The sequence below is a fragment of the Entelurus aequoreus genome, linkage group LG14 (genome assembly GCF_033978785.1).
Source record: "Entelurus aequoreus isolate RoL-2023_Sb linkage group LG14, RoL_Eaeq_v1.1, whole genome shotgun sequence".
Taxonomy (NCBI): domain Eukaryota; kingdom Metazoa; phylum Chordata; class Actinopteri; order Syngnathiformes; family Syngnathidae; genus Entelurus; species Entelurus aequoreus.
This window is the reverse complement of record NC_084744.1, coordinates 28,499,512-28,514,531: the sequence shown is the minus strand read 5'-3', so window position 1 is coordinate 28,514,531 and position 15,020 is coordinate 28,499,512. Positions and strand designations below refer to the sequence as shown.

The window sequence follows — 15,020 nt, the reverse complement described above, 5'->3', positions numbered from 1 at the left end:
TGTTTTGTTATGATTCCAACTAAATGACAATCAATCAAACCCCAAATCACTTCAAAAGCAAACATGTAAATATGTTTCTTAGTTACACGTCCTGGAAAACAACATCCACACAACAGTTAACATTTATTATTCAGTCTTACTAATATTTTTAGTTGTGTACTAACCCATCAATATGTATTTCTGCTAATAATTAACAAGTGATTATGACGTTATGGTTCAGTGTGCCCCTTCACAGGCTTGCTGTCTCCAAAACAAGTCTCCACCATGGTGGTGCCAGCGGTCCTACTACTTGTACTTATACACTATACAATATAATTATGCACACCTTTTGTAAGATAGACATTTTTGTTTGTACTAACAATTTGAAACCAGTGCTGTATCTTTTGCATGTGACCTTGTAGAATAAAATATCTGTTTTTCATAAACAATTGTCTGATTCTTTGAGATATTTAACAACAAAATACAAGTCTATTTTATTAATTGGTCAATTGGTTCACCTGTCTCTGATCGGCAATCTGGACACACTTGTTCCACGTTGCCAGTCAGGCTTCTTTTTATGCCAGCCCTGCCCTTCTGTCAGTGCTGGGTCATTATGGAAGTAATATTGTAGCACAATTATTTGCAATTGTGAATCTTAAATCTGTGCATTTGCAATCCAATCCACGTGTCTGTGTACTAATGTGTGTTTCTGTATCTCTGTGTGTGCCGAAAATGTAATTTCAGTTCTTATGTGTCTTGTACATGTTAAAGGATGGACGATAATAAAGCATCCCGAATCCTGTGTGTGTGTGTGTGTGTGTGTGTGTGTGTGTGTGTGTGTGTGTGTGTGTGTGTGTGTGTGTGTGTGTGTGTGTGTGTGTGTGTGTGTGTGTGTGTGTGTGTGTGTGTGTGTGTGTGTGTGTGTGTGTGTGTGTGTGTAATCGGAGCTGTGTATACATGTTTTAAGTTGTCTGTATTATGATTTGTCTGTGTGTAGAAAAAAATGTGTCCGTATTTCCTCGATTGGCTGACTTTGTCTTTGCGTATACAGGTATGTGTAATGCAATCTGTTTGTAAGAGTTGTGTGTAAAAAATTGTGTCTGTCTGTAATCAAATTTTTTGTGAAGCTGATAGGCTGTCTGTTTACACGTGACTTTTATATGGACTTAAATATGTTATACATGCTTATATGATTGTATATATATATATATATATATATATATATATATATATATATATATATATATATATATATATATATATATATATATATATATATATATATATATATATATATATATATATATATATATGTGATAGAGTAGGTTACTCTGGATGCGGAATGCTGGTCTGATATCTTCTTAGGACAAGGACTCCGGTCAGAGAGTAGGGCACAGAGAGGTTTTCTGGCACTCTTTAATGATGAAGTTGAACAATTGTAGAATGGGTGTGTGTGATGTGTGATGTGTGTTTTAGTCAGGAACGCACACAATACTGTTTACACAATCACCCAAGAGCCAGTATCACGCAAAAAACGCTACAAACAGGAAATGACGTCTCAGACTAGATCGCCAAATTAAGAGCACAGGAAATCTAACATCTCAAAACTGCGTCAGAATAAGATAAGACTAAAACACTTTCTGACAGTGTATATATATATATATATATATATATATATATATATATATATATATATATATATATATATATATATATATATATATATATATATATATATATATATATATATATATATATGTGTGTGTGTGTGTGTATATATATATGTATCTATAAAATATACATATATCTTTTTTCAGTTTATTCTAATACATGACGTAATATTATTATTACATAGTTTGCTATTAAATATATTCATTATTATTATATACCCTTCCGTTTTATTATGCAAACAGACAGCAAGTTTTAATGATATTGCACACTCTCCCACACTATGTGTTTATTTTGGTAAGAAAACCTGCATTTTAATCTTGAATCAAAATATGTTGTATAATGAATATGTGTCTGACATTTTAAATTCAAGCAAACGGCTTGAAAATCGCGACACATCTCGCGAGAGCAAAGCAGTACTGTCTTGTAACGTCAAGTGTGCGAACTGTCGTGACAGCACATTGACACAGAAAGAAGTGTGCATGACGCAGACAAGTCAGTGTTATAATTGTTTCTCCAATTTTTAAATATGTATGTCGTATAACATTCATATTGGATTCTTCATTTAAGGATAACATCGTCTCGGTGCACGAGAAGCTTATTTGTGCGAGAAGCACTTTGCAGTTTCTCGTGCTAGCTTAGCTTGTTAGTTAGCTTAGCTCGCTAGTTAGCTTAGCTCGTTAGCTGCTAACAGAAGACACAGAAGTTACCAACACATCGCTAAGCAGAGATCAAGTGTGAGAGTAAAGTGTTGTGATTGTGTGAAAATGTGTAAATTACAAATATTGAGAGCGTTAGTGAGACAGCGACTAACTGCTGCCGTTGAAGAAATATTTGTAGTGTTAGAAAGAACGATAGCAGAATACGAGGCGGAACTTGCTAGAACAAAAGAGGAGCACAATCGACTACTGGACGCTGTTTTCAAGAAACATCAAGTTGTGTTACACAGAACAGGTTTGTTTACTTCATACTCTCACATGGTTACTAAGTCTATATTTGATTAATAACGAGAAAATGACATTTGGAATATATAATATAACATACTTGCCAACCTTGAGACCTCCAATATCGGGAGGTGGGGGCGTGGCTAAGGGCGTGGTTAAGAGGAGAGTATATTTACAGCTAGAATTCACCAAATCAAGTATTTCATATATATATATATAATTTATATATATATATATATATATATATATATATATATATATATATATATATATATATATATATATATATATGTATATGTATGAAATACTTGACTTTCAGTGAATTCTAGCTATATATATATATTTATTTTATTTTTTATTTTATTATACATATAAATAAAAGACATACTTGAATTTCAGTGTTCTGCAGGCTATCCAGTAGGTGGCAGTATTGTCCTGTTTAAGAGTGTCACAACATTGCTGTTTACGGCAGACGAACTGCTTTACGGTAGACTAAACGTGACTGCTGTTGTTGTGTGTTGTTACCGCGCTGGGAGGACGTTAATAAAACTGCCTAACAATAAACCCACATAAGAAACCAAGAACTCTCTCTCCTTGTTGTGCACTCTACTCTCTAAAAGCTGTAGATGTTATGACGTCATTGGGCAGGCAAGCTGCTGGGAAAGCGGACGTGAGAACGGCTGTCCCACTCAGGTCCGCATTGAGCTGGAGGGGGCGTGGCCTCCAGCTCCGGCTGAATACCGGGAGTTTGTCAGGAGAAAATCTCTGCCGGGAGGTTGTCGGGAGAGGCGCTGAATAACGGGATTCTCCCGCTAAAAACGGGAGGGTTGGCAAGTATGTAATATAATCACAATGATCGCAAACAAATGACTAGCTTGTTACTATTATGGGTTTAAACACAGTGTTTTTCAACCACTGTGCGTGCCGTGGGAGATTATCTAATTTCACCTATTTGGGTTAAAAACATTTTTTGCAACTATGTGTTGTTCTTGAGTGTCGGTGCTGTCTAGAGTTCGGCAGAGTAACCGTGTAATACTCTTCAATATCAGTAGGTGGCAGCCGGGCCGGTAGCTAATTGCTTTGTAGATATCGGAAACAGCGGAAGGCAGCGTGCAGGTAAAAATGTGTCTAATGTTTAAACCAAAAATAAACTAAAGTTGAGTGCCCCTAAGAAAAGGCATTGAAACTTAGGGAAGGATCGAAACTAAAACTGAACCGGCTACAAAGTCAACAAAAACAGAATGCTGGACGACAGCAAAGACGGCGTCCACAATGTACATCCGAACTAGGGCTGGGCGATATGGCCTTTTTTTAGTATCTCAATATTTTTAGGCGATATCACGATACACCATATATATCTCGATATGTTGCCTTAGCCTTGAATGAACACTTGATGCGTATAATCACAGCAGTATGATAATTCTATGTGTCTACATTAAAACATTCTTCTTCATACTGCATTAATATATGCTACTTTTAAACTTTCATGCAGAGAGGGAAATCACAACTAAGTCAATTGACCAAAAGTGTATTTATTAAACAGTTATTAAGCAGTAGTTTAGTCTTTATTTGAAGGGACAATGTACAGAAACATTAAGCTCAAAGACAGATATGTTCTGTACGAGATTATAGCTAAATAGCTAATTTCCATCTGCAGTCCCTGGCTACCTAAATTAAAGGGATACAAAAATCATGCAATAAAATTATGACAATAAAAACATAGACAAGTATTAAGAAAAAAGTCATAAAATGCCCTTTCATGGACACATACTTAATATACAATACAACCACACCTCATTTACATCATCACACAAAGACAATACATGCTCTTGTTCACATCTGTCATCATTTGTAAAAACAACCATGATTTTAACAGACACACCTCACAATTTACAGTAAAAATGCTCTCATGGATAAAAATAATACACATTAGGTTGATGTGTCAAACATAATGCCCACCTTAGTGACCGTGTGAGCAGCTTTGATTGCTCCAAAGCCACTTTTTAACTTCAATTGTGAATGAAGAGTAATCTGTTAGACTTTTCAAGTTTGTTGTGAGGTGGTTCCATTCCTTTATGGCTTTATATGAAAAGGCTGATTGTGCAAAAGAGGTTTTAAATCTGGGTATGCTACACTGCCCCCTGGTGGAGGCTCGTGTGTTTCTAGTTGTCACAGCAGATGTAAACTGGACAAAGTGCTTAAGTGGCGCTGGTGCAGTGTTATTTAAGATTCGATGGGCCATTCGTATTGATGCTAATCTTTGAATGTTAGCTAAATTTAACAATCTATATTTTTGGAGAACTAAACAATGATGGTGGTGTTGTGGTTTTCAGTCAAGGATTTTGAGGGATTGTTTGTGCAAAGTTTCCAATGGCCTCAGTGTCATTTTGCTTGCCTGCGACCAACATGTTATACAATAATAAAAACGAGACATAATCATTGCATTAAAATAAGTTTGAGCTGCCTCCAGTGTTAATGAATTCCTGATACATTTGAACGTTTTTATGTTGTATTTAAGACTCTGGCACATCTGTTTGATATGTTTTTTAAAGCCAAGTGCTGGCTCCAAAATGACACCCAGGTAACGATATTCACTAACATTTTGTATTATTTCCTTATTAACCGTTATATTTGGAAAGGATTACATTTTATATTTGTTTACAAAACACATTGTTGCCGTTTTCTTAATGTTTAATGTAAGACAAGAGTCATGTAGCCATCTTGCCACCTTCTCCATGGCTGCTGTAAGTTTTCTGGCAACCGTTTCAGCGTCCTTTCCCCAAGTATAAATAACCGTGTCATCTGCATACATCTGGATATTTACATGCTCACATACAGATGGCAGGTCGTTTATATACATGGAGAAAAGAAGAGGGCAGATATTAGAGCCTTGTGGCAGGCCAATATCAGTAGCAGTGAGACTGGATGTTGTGTTATCAATACGGACACATTGGGTCCGACGAGATAGATATGACATAATCCAGGCCAGAGTATCTGTCGACAGTTTAAAATATGTTAATTTTGTAAGTAACGTGGGGTGACTGACTGTATCGAATGCCTTGCGGAGGTCTAAGAATATTGCTCCAACTACACCTCCATTATCAAGGTTTTGTTTGATTGTTTCTAGTAGAAGGCAACATGCAGTTTCGGTCGAGTGATTTGCCCGAAAAACCCAAACTGCATGGGATGTAGGAGGTCTTCATAGTCCAAATGTTCTGTGAGTTGCTCAACGATCACTTTTTCTATTGCTTTGGATATAACGGGGAGAAGGCTAATTGGTCTGTAATTGTTGATGTCTTGTTTATTTCCTGCTTTATGGATTGGGATGATAATGGCAGTTTTCAATGTGGTAGGGAAACTATCTTTATACGTTTTTAGGAAGAATGTGTCCAGACCGTATATATCTCTAGATCGTGAGCTTGTTAACGCATAGAGGATTTTGTTTACCTTTGTTTCATTTGTTAATTCTAAACTTAGTCCATCCTGAATAAATGGCAATTATTTGCACTGATTTTGAGGGAATTTGTGTGGCACAAACATTCATGTCATTTCAAAACAGAAAGTGCAAGATTGTCAGAGACATTTTAAAAGAAGCTATTAGTGCACTTTTGTGCATGATGTCACTAAGATGACTTATCAAAACAACACTAAATTAAAGTGTACTTTTTGTACAGAACGCCACTACAATAGTTTAAAGGCCTACTGAAATGATTTTTTTTTTTATTTAAACGGGGATAGCAGATCTATTCTGTGTCATACTAGATAATTTCGCGATATTGCCATATTGTTGCTGAAAGGATTTAGTAGAGAACAACGACGATAAAGTTCGCAACTTTTGGTCGCTGATAAAAAAAAGCCTTGCCTCTACCGGAAGTAGCGTGACGTCACAAGCTGGAGTGCTGCTCACATTTCCCTATTGTTTACACCAGCAGCGAAAGAGATTCGGACCGAGAAAGCGACGATTACCCCATTAACTTGAGCGAGGATGAAAGATTCGTGGATGAGGAAAGTGAGAGTGAAGGACTATAGTGCAGTGCAGGACGTATCTTTTTTCGCTCTGACCATAACTTAGGTACAAGGGTTCATTGGATTCCACTTTTTCTATTGTGGATCACGGATTTGTATTTTAAACCACCTCGGATACTATATCCTCTTGAAAATGAGAGTAGAGAACGCAAAATGGACATTCACAGTGACTTTTATCTCCACGACAATACATCGGCGAAACACTTTAGCTACGGAGCTAACGTGATAGCATCGGGCTCAAATGCAGATATAAACAAAAGAAATAAACCCCTGACTGGAAGGATAGACAGAAAATCAACAATACTATTAAACCATGGACATGTAACTACACGGTTAATGCTTTCCAGCTTGGCGAAGCTTAACAATGCTGTTGCTAACGACGCCATTGAAGCTAACTTAGCAACGGGACCTCACAGAGCTATGATAAAAACATTAGCGCTCCACCTACGCCAGCCAGCCCTCATCTGCTCATCAACACCCGTGCTCACCTGCGTTCCAGCGATCGACCGAAGGACTTCACCCGATCATCCGTGCGGTCGGCGGCTAGCGTCGGCTAGCGCGTCTGCTATCCAAGTCAAAGTCCTCCTGGTTGTGTTGCTACAGCCAGCCGCTAATACACCGATCCCACCTACAACTTTCTTCTTTGCAGTCTTCATTGTTCATTAAACAAATTGCAAAAGATTCACCCACACCGATGTCCAGAATACTGTGGAATTTTGAGATGAAAACAGAGCTTTTTTGTATTGGATTCAAAGGTGTACCAATACTTCTGTTTAACTAGTGACGTCACTCGCATACGTCATCATACATAGACGTTTTCAACCGAAGTTTAGCGGGAAATTTAAAATTGCACTTTATAAGTTAACCCGGCCGTATTGGCATGTGTTGCAACGTTAAGATTTCATCATTGATATATAAACTATCAGACTGCGTGGTCGGTAGTAGTGGCTTTCAGTAGGCCTTTAAAAACATGATGTCACACAAGATATTTCAATAAGTGTCAAATAAAAATGAGCTGCATAATAGGAAATCAAATAGTGTATGTCCTTCGCTATGTGGTAGGTTCCTGCGGACGTTATCTCCTTTTGTCGTGGACTCTTTTTTTTCATACGGTATTGATCTGGAAATGTTTGTCTTGGCATTTTGATGGTGTGGGCATGTGGCACCAAACGAAAATGTTGACATGCAGAGTAAGCGCTCTTGATTCTCTAGCGGGTGACCTTTCAAATGATGCTACATATTAGCAGTAATGCTACTTTTTGTAGAAACGCTTTTGCCCCACACTTGACAAATTACAGTTGTCTGTTCGGCATCTTCCCACTTGAAGCCAAACCACCGCCAGACGATGGACCCCCTGCTGTTTTTCTTGGGAATTAATTATTCCTCCATTTGTTACCAGATTCGCACCTTCTTTGTCTTGTATTACCAGTCGCACCACAGCTAACTTTAGCCATGCCGCTACCTCTCTGCTGTGCGAGGGCGTATATGAATGTGACGTGTGACGTGACAGTATGTGACGTGTGTAAGAAGGTGCGCTTGCTGTCTGAGAAGGAGACACAAGGAGTGGGAAGAGCCTGTCGTGTAATGCCAGCAGCTAAAAGCAACTGCGTAAGACCGTATACTTCGATATCACGATATAGTCATTTTCTATATCGCAAAGAGACAAACCCGCAATATATTGCGTATATCGATATATCGCCCAGCCCTAATCCGAACATGACATGACAATCAACAATGTCCCCACAAAGAAGGATACAAACAACTGAAATATTCTTGATTGCTAAAACAAAGGAGATGCAGGAAATATCGCTTAAAGGAAGACATGAAACTGCTACAGGAAAATAAAAAAGAGAAAAAGCCACCAAAATAGGAGCGTAAGACAAGAACTAAAACAGTACACACAGGAAAACAGCAAAAAACTCTGAATAAGTCATGGCGTGATGTGACAGGTGGTGACAGTACACCTACTTTGAGACAAGAGCTATATTGATGCATGCTTGTTTATGCTTTAAAGTCATATCCAACAATTGCAACAACGACTTTTTACTGTCAACTGAGTTTTGTTTTTTTATGATTTCTGCTGGCAACGCAAAAAAATGTGCCTTGGCTCAAAAAAGGTTGAAAAACACTGGTTTAACAGAACTGTCCCGCCCCGCCCTCAATATGTATGAATAGCTTGGCTTTACCCTAACACCTTTCCTTGATTAAACACTATGAAAAACGTCTTCTTGTCCACAGGTTTATTGACCGTAAAAAAGGGTAAAACTGAAAACATACAAGCAGAAAGGATGCTTACATTACAGACATGCACACACAGCCAATTACACACACACAAGCATACTACAATAAAGGTTCGGTACGTACCTGGGTTTAGAGGTCACGGTTTGGTTCATTTTCGGTACAGTAAGAAAACAACAAAATATACATTTTTTGGTTATTTATTTACCAAATTTGTAAACAATGGCTTTATCCTTTTAACATTGGGAACACTATAATAATTCTGCCCACGTTAATCAACATTAAACTGCCTCAAGTTGTTGCTCAGATTAAATAAAATGACAAAACTTTTCTTCTACATATAAAAAGTGCAACATTAAACTGTTTCAAGTCAACTCATCATGCTTAATTTATTACAGCATTTGGGAAGCCTGTAGTTGATTTTTATTATGTAAATGTTATATTTTTATCAACATGTGATAGCAGGGACCCTGTCATTCAAAACTAGGCTGCTCCATTAATAATGATTAATGTAGCTATAGCTGAAAAAATAGTACAATAGCAATAGGAGAGACTATTCATCCCTGAACATTACGGAGTTCAAGTGAAATAACAGACAGACAAGGCTTTGCTGTCCCTAACACACACACACGGCAAAATGAGCTAACGTTACGCTAAAAGCTAATTAGCTTTCACCTCAAGCCAGGACTGCGAGCGAGCTGAGCTGCAGTTTACGTTTCTAGAAGGTCAACGGGCTCATAGTGATGTTACTAGTAGTTGACTGGGAGGTGTTTATTATAATTTGGGGAGAGTACGCTGCCTGATGCTCACCTGCTAAACACCTATCTGCTCAATGCTAAAGCACTGACTACATGCGCTCTGAATACCTACTGCTGATTGGCTGTTACCGCTTTGTATGTAACCAATCAGATGGTTGTGTGGGTGGGACAATACTGGGTGCTGAGACAGAGGCAGAAGAAGCAAAGCAGCTTGTTAAGACTTTAGCTTAGAAACTCGTTCGGTACACCCCCGTACCGAACCGAAACCCCCGTACCGAAACGGTTCAATACAAATAGAATAGAATAGAATAGAAAGTACTTTATTGATCCCTGGGGGAAATTCAGCACCACAGTTTGCTCACAATAGACAATAATAATAATAAATAATATATATAATATATTATATATAGTATATATAATATATGAATAATATAAATATATTCTACATTTAAGTGCAGTCAAGGAACATGTGCATTATACAGTCTGATGGCTGTCGGTATGAAGGACCTCCTGTGTCGTTCCGTGTTGCATTTTGGGAGTCTGAGCCTTCCACTGAACGTGCTCATTCTTTCCGCAATGTCCGAGGGTAGTGGGTGGGAGGTGTTGTCCATAATGGCTAGGAGCTTTGCTAGACTTCTCCTCTCTGACACCACCGCCAGAGAGTCTAGCTCCACTCCCACCACGTTACTGGCCTTCTCTACCAACTTGTCCAGTCTGTTTGTGTCCCTCGCTCTCAGCCCGCTGCCCCAGCAGGCCACGGCGTACAAGAAGGCGCCCGCCACCACCGACTCGTAGAACATCTTCATCATCTTTGTACAGACGTTGAAGGATCCTAGCCTCCTGAGGAGGTAGAGGCGTCTCTGTCCCTTCTTGTAGAGTGCCTCAGCGTGTTTTGACCCATTCAGCTTGTTGTCGATGTGTACTCCGAGGTATTTATAATCCTCAACCACGTCCACATCGACCCCCGCTGATGGAAACAGGGGTCACCGGAGTACTCCTCTTCCTTCCCAGGTCCACAACCAGTTCCTTGGTCTTCGTTCATACATATATATATATATATATATATCTATATATATATATATATATATATATATATATATATATAGATATATATATATATATATATATATATGAACGAAGTGAGACCTTTCTAAAGCATGTGTTTGTCTTCTTGTGTCTCGCAGACCTCGATGAAGAACATCATCTACGTGAGCAGGAGGAGAAACCACAGCCCCCCCACAATAAAAAGGAAAAAGAGGTACCACAGCTCCAACACATTAAAGAGGAAGCAGAGGAACCACTACTGCCCCACATTAAAGAAGAAGCAGCGGAACACAGTGTCAGTCAGGAGGGAGAGGACATTGAAGGACTGGTGGAGATCCCAGTGACTGGTGTCCCTGTGAAGAGTGAAGATGATGAGGTCAAAGGTGAAAGTGAGAAGAGAGAGGCGGAGCCTCCAAGCAGCAGCTCAACACAACACATGACAACAGAAGCTGATGGAGACCACTGTGGAGGATCACAAGCAGACAAGCTCTTAGCTCCACTATCAGATAGTGAGGACACAACGTCACACTCTCCTGACACTGATGATGAAGACTCTAAAGATGATAAGACATGTCACACTGACAACACTCGCTTTAAATGTTCTCACTGTAACAAAGATTTTGGCCTCAAAAAGACTCTTAATAGACACATGAAAAATCGCACTGGAGAGAGACCATGCATGTGCTCAGTGTGTAACAAAATATTCTGTAGGAAAGCAGACCTGATAACACACACAAAAATACACACTAGAGAGAAACTTTTTTCTTGTTCAGTGTGTGGTGTATTTTTCACACAGAGTGAAAGTTTGAAAAAACACATGAGAAGACACACTGGAGTTAAACCTTTTTCCTGTTCAGTGTGTGGAACAGGTTTTGTACACAAGGACAACTTGAAAAGACACATGAGAATACACACTGGAGAGAAACCTTTTCCTTGTTCAATCTGTGGCTTATCTTTTACAAGGAAGCAAAGTATGAAAGAGCACACAAGAACACACACTGGAGAAAAACCCTTTTCTTGTTCTATCTGTGGCTTATCTTTTACAAGGAAGATCAGTTTGAAAGATCACACAAGAACACACAACGGAGAAAAACCTTTTTCGTGTTCTGCCTGTGATGCAAGGTATGCACGAAGTCAAGATTTGAAAAAACACCTGAAAAGACACACTGGGGAAAACCTTTTTAAGTGTTCTGTGTGTAATTCAACTTTTGTCCGAAGTGAACATTTGAAAACCCACATGAGAACACACACTGGAGAAAAACCTTTTTCTTGTTTAATCTGTGGCTTATCTTTTACAAGGAAGGTCAGTTTGAAAGATCACACAAGAACACACACTGGAGAAAAACCTTTTTCCTGTTCTGTGTGTACTTCAAGTTTTGCACGAAGTCGAGATTTGAAAAAACACACTAGAATACACACTGGGGAAAAAGTGTTGACTTGCAGTGTGTGTGATGAAAGATTCTCTCATGAGTACCAACTTAACAAACACAAGTGTGCTGGTGAGAGCAGCAGCAGTAAAGTAGAAAAGCGCTCCGCAGACCTCCACCAGGCCAAATCTCCCAGTAGTTAAGAATCCTTCAAACGAAGGCTGAATCCAAATGATGATCAGGATCAACAACAAAATCTAATCACTTGTTCCTTATCCCATTTCTGACATGTCCTGAAAGTTTAATTATTATCTGACTATACTTTCTTTTTTATTTCAACAAAATGACAATCAAACAAATCCCATATTATTTTTAGTTACTTTTCAATTACTTCAAAAGCAAACATGTAAATATGTTTCTTAGTTACTCAGCCTGGAAAACAACATCCACACAACAGTTTATATTTATTATTCATTCTTATCAATATTTTTGTTGTGTACTAACACATCAATTTGTACTTCTGCTAATATTTAAGAAGTGATTATGATGTTATGGTTCAGTGTGCCCCTTCACAGGCTTGCTGTCTCCAAAACAAGTCTCCACCATGATGGTGCCAGCGGTCCTACTACTTGTACTTGTACACTATACAATATAATTAGGCACACCTTTTGTAAGATAGACATTTTTGTTTGTACTAACAATTTGAAACCAGTGATGTATCCTTTGCATGTGACCTTGTAGAAAGAAATATCTGTTTTCATGAACAATGATCTGATTATTTGAGATGTTTAAACAACAAAATACAAGTCTATTTTTCTAATTGGTCAATTGGTTCACCTGTCTCTTATTGGCAATCTGGGCACACCTTCTTTTTATAATAGCCCTGCTCTTCTGTCAGTGCTGGATCATTATGGAAGTATTATTGTAGCAAAGTTATTTGCAATTGTGTATCTTAAATCTGTGCATTTGTAATCCAATTCACGTGTCTGTGTACTAATGTCTGTTTCTGTATCTCAGTGTGTGTGTGTGTGTGTGTGTGTGTGTGTGTGTGTGTGTGTGTGTGTGTGTGTGTGTGTAATCGGAGCTGTGTATACATGTTTTAAGCTGTCTGTATTATGATTTATGTGCGTGTAGAAAAAAATCTGTCCGTATTACCTCGGTTGGCTGTCTTTGTACACGAGACTTTTTGCTACGTTTCTGCTGTGAAAAAGTTGTGTATGCGTAATCATAGTTGTGTGTGCGTATTTAGATGTGTGCAGGTGTTAAGCAATCTGTGTGTAAGAGTTGTGTGTGTGTGTGTAAAAAAAATGTCTGTCTGTAATCAAATTTGTGTCAAGCAGAAACCCTATTGTATACAATTCTAATACAATTTGTCTGAACGCCAACTGTCCCTAGTAGCATTCAATACGGCGACTTACACGGGGCTTTCCGGAGGCACCTTCCCCCTCGCGCTCTTACAATATATAACACAATTTACAGTGTTTCCCATAAACTGCCAAGATACCTGTGGCGGTGGGGGCGTGGCTATGGGCGTGGTCAACAAGACATCATCGAGTAATTTGCATAATTTACTACAATGATATGATTTTCTCTAAAAAGGCTCAAAAAATTTATACTTACTAATTAATAATAACAGTTTTGTTTTAAACGTCCATCCATTCATCCATTTTACAATATAATTACAACACTTTATGTACATATTTATATACAAATTTGAACAATAAGTTATTCACTGAAATATATTTATTAATTGTGGTTCTTACAAAAAATATATCTTATAAAATATAAAAGCTAAAATGTCTCTTAAAGCTCTGCCCCTTTAATTAGTGCATACTAAATCATTGAACTTTAGCCTACTACTACAACCATATTATTTACCAGCAACATAAAGTGAAACAGAGGCAGAGGTGTCCTGCCACAGTCAGTAACAAATAAACAGAAAACAGTAGTGGTCAAATACAAATAAGGCAACAAGAGAAGTATCCTACACTTCTCTTTTGTAAAGTAAATATGAACAGCCTATATGGGCATCTACATCAACTATATGATTTGCCTGTGAAGCTGGACGGGACAAAAAAAAAAAAAAAAAAAAAATTATTTGTGGCGGACGTAATTCTTTCGTGGCGGGCCGCCACAAATAAATGAATGTGTGGGAAACACTGATTTATGAATATGCAATGAGGTGGCGTCCTCCAGACGTAGAATATTGTTCTGCTTTCTTCTCCCTGGACTCCGATTTCATATCTAGTGTTGTCCTTCAGACCTCGGCAAAGAAGCCACCTCAGCAGTGGCAAGAATGTGGTAGATAAGGGTGTATGTGCGTAGGCATGAACTTGCACCCAGTTTAACTAGAACTTTAGAACATATGATTAGTTGCACGGCCTACTAGCATATCTATATTAAAAATGTATTAATCACTTCATCCTTCATTATCTTAATTATATCCCAACACTTTATACGTCATTTGAACAGTTGTCCTTTATACAATTTTAAAATGTGTGACTTTATTAATCATTTGTTGGGTCTCTATAATCTGTTTCATTAATTATCTTTATTACTCTCTTTTGTAATATGATGATTGTGTTGTGATGGTTTTATATGTATGTCCCCAGACCTTTATGCAATATAAAAGTGAGAGAAAATTGATGAAATGTTTGTGGAAGTATGTTTTTGTTTTTACAAACTTACATTTGTGGATAAAACAAAAATTCCCATTGTTTCGTTTTTTTTTTTTTCGTTTTTAAGATCTCCAAAACAATATCAATTTCAATCAAAGTTTGGAGTGTCAAGCATAAGCTGATATTGTACATCATCCCACAGAGATTTACTTTGCATACATTGATAAAATAAACTGTTTATTTTGTTCCCCTATCACAGAACGAACAAGTGTTGTCTTCAATTGCAAAACATCCTAAAAATTATTTGAAGTGGTCAATTCTGTTTTTTTTTACTTAAATTAACTCCTTTGCCTTTGGAAAAATTGAATCTTTCAAGTT

The 15,020-nt window shown here is 37.8% G+C and overlaps 1 protein-coding gene across 1 annotated transcript; it reads left to right on the top strand.

The window, feature by feature from the left end:
• The first annotated feature begins 2,064 nt into the window (after positions 1–2,064).
• LOC133664636 (zinc finger protein OZF-like) lies at positions 2,065–14,723 on the top strand. Its single transcript, XM_062069438.1, has 2 exons — positions 2,065–2,601; positions 10,798–14,723. The coding sequence occupies exons 1-2, from the start codon at positions 2,415–2,417 to the stop codon at positions 12,225–12,227; spliced, it is 1,617 nt and encodes a 538-aa protein (XP_061925422.1). The 5' UTR covers positions 2,065–2,414; the 3' UTR covers positions 12,228–14,723.
• Positions 14,724–15,020: the final 297 nt, after the last annotated feature.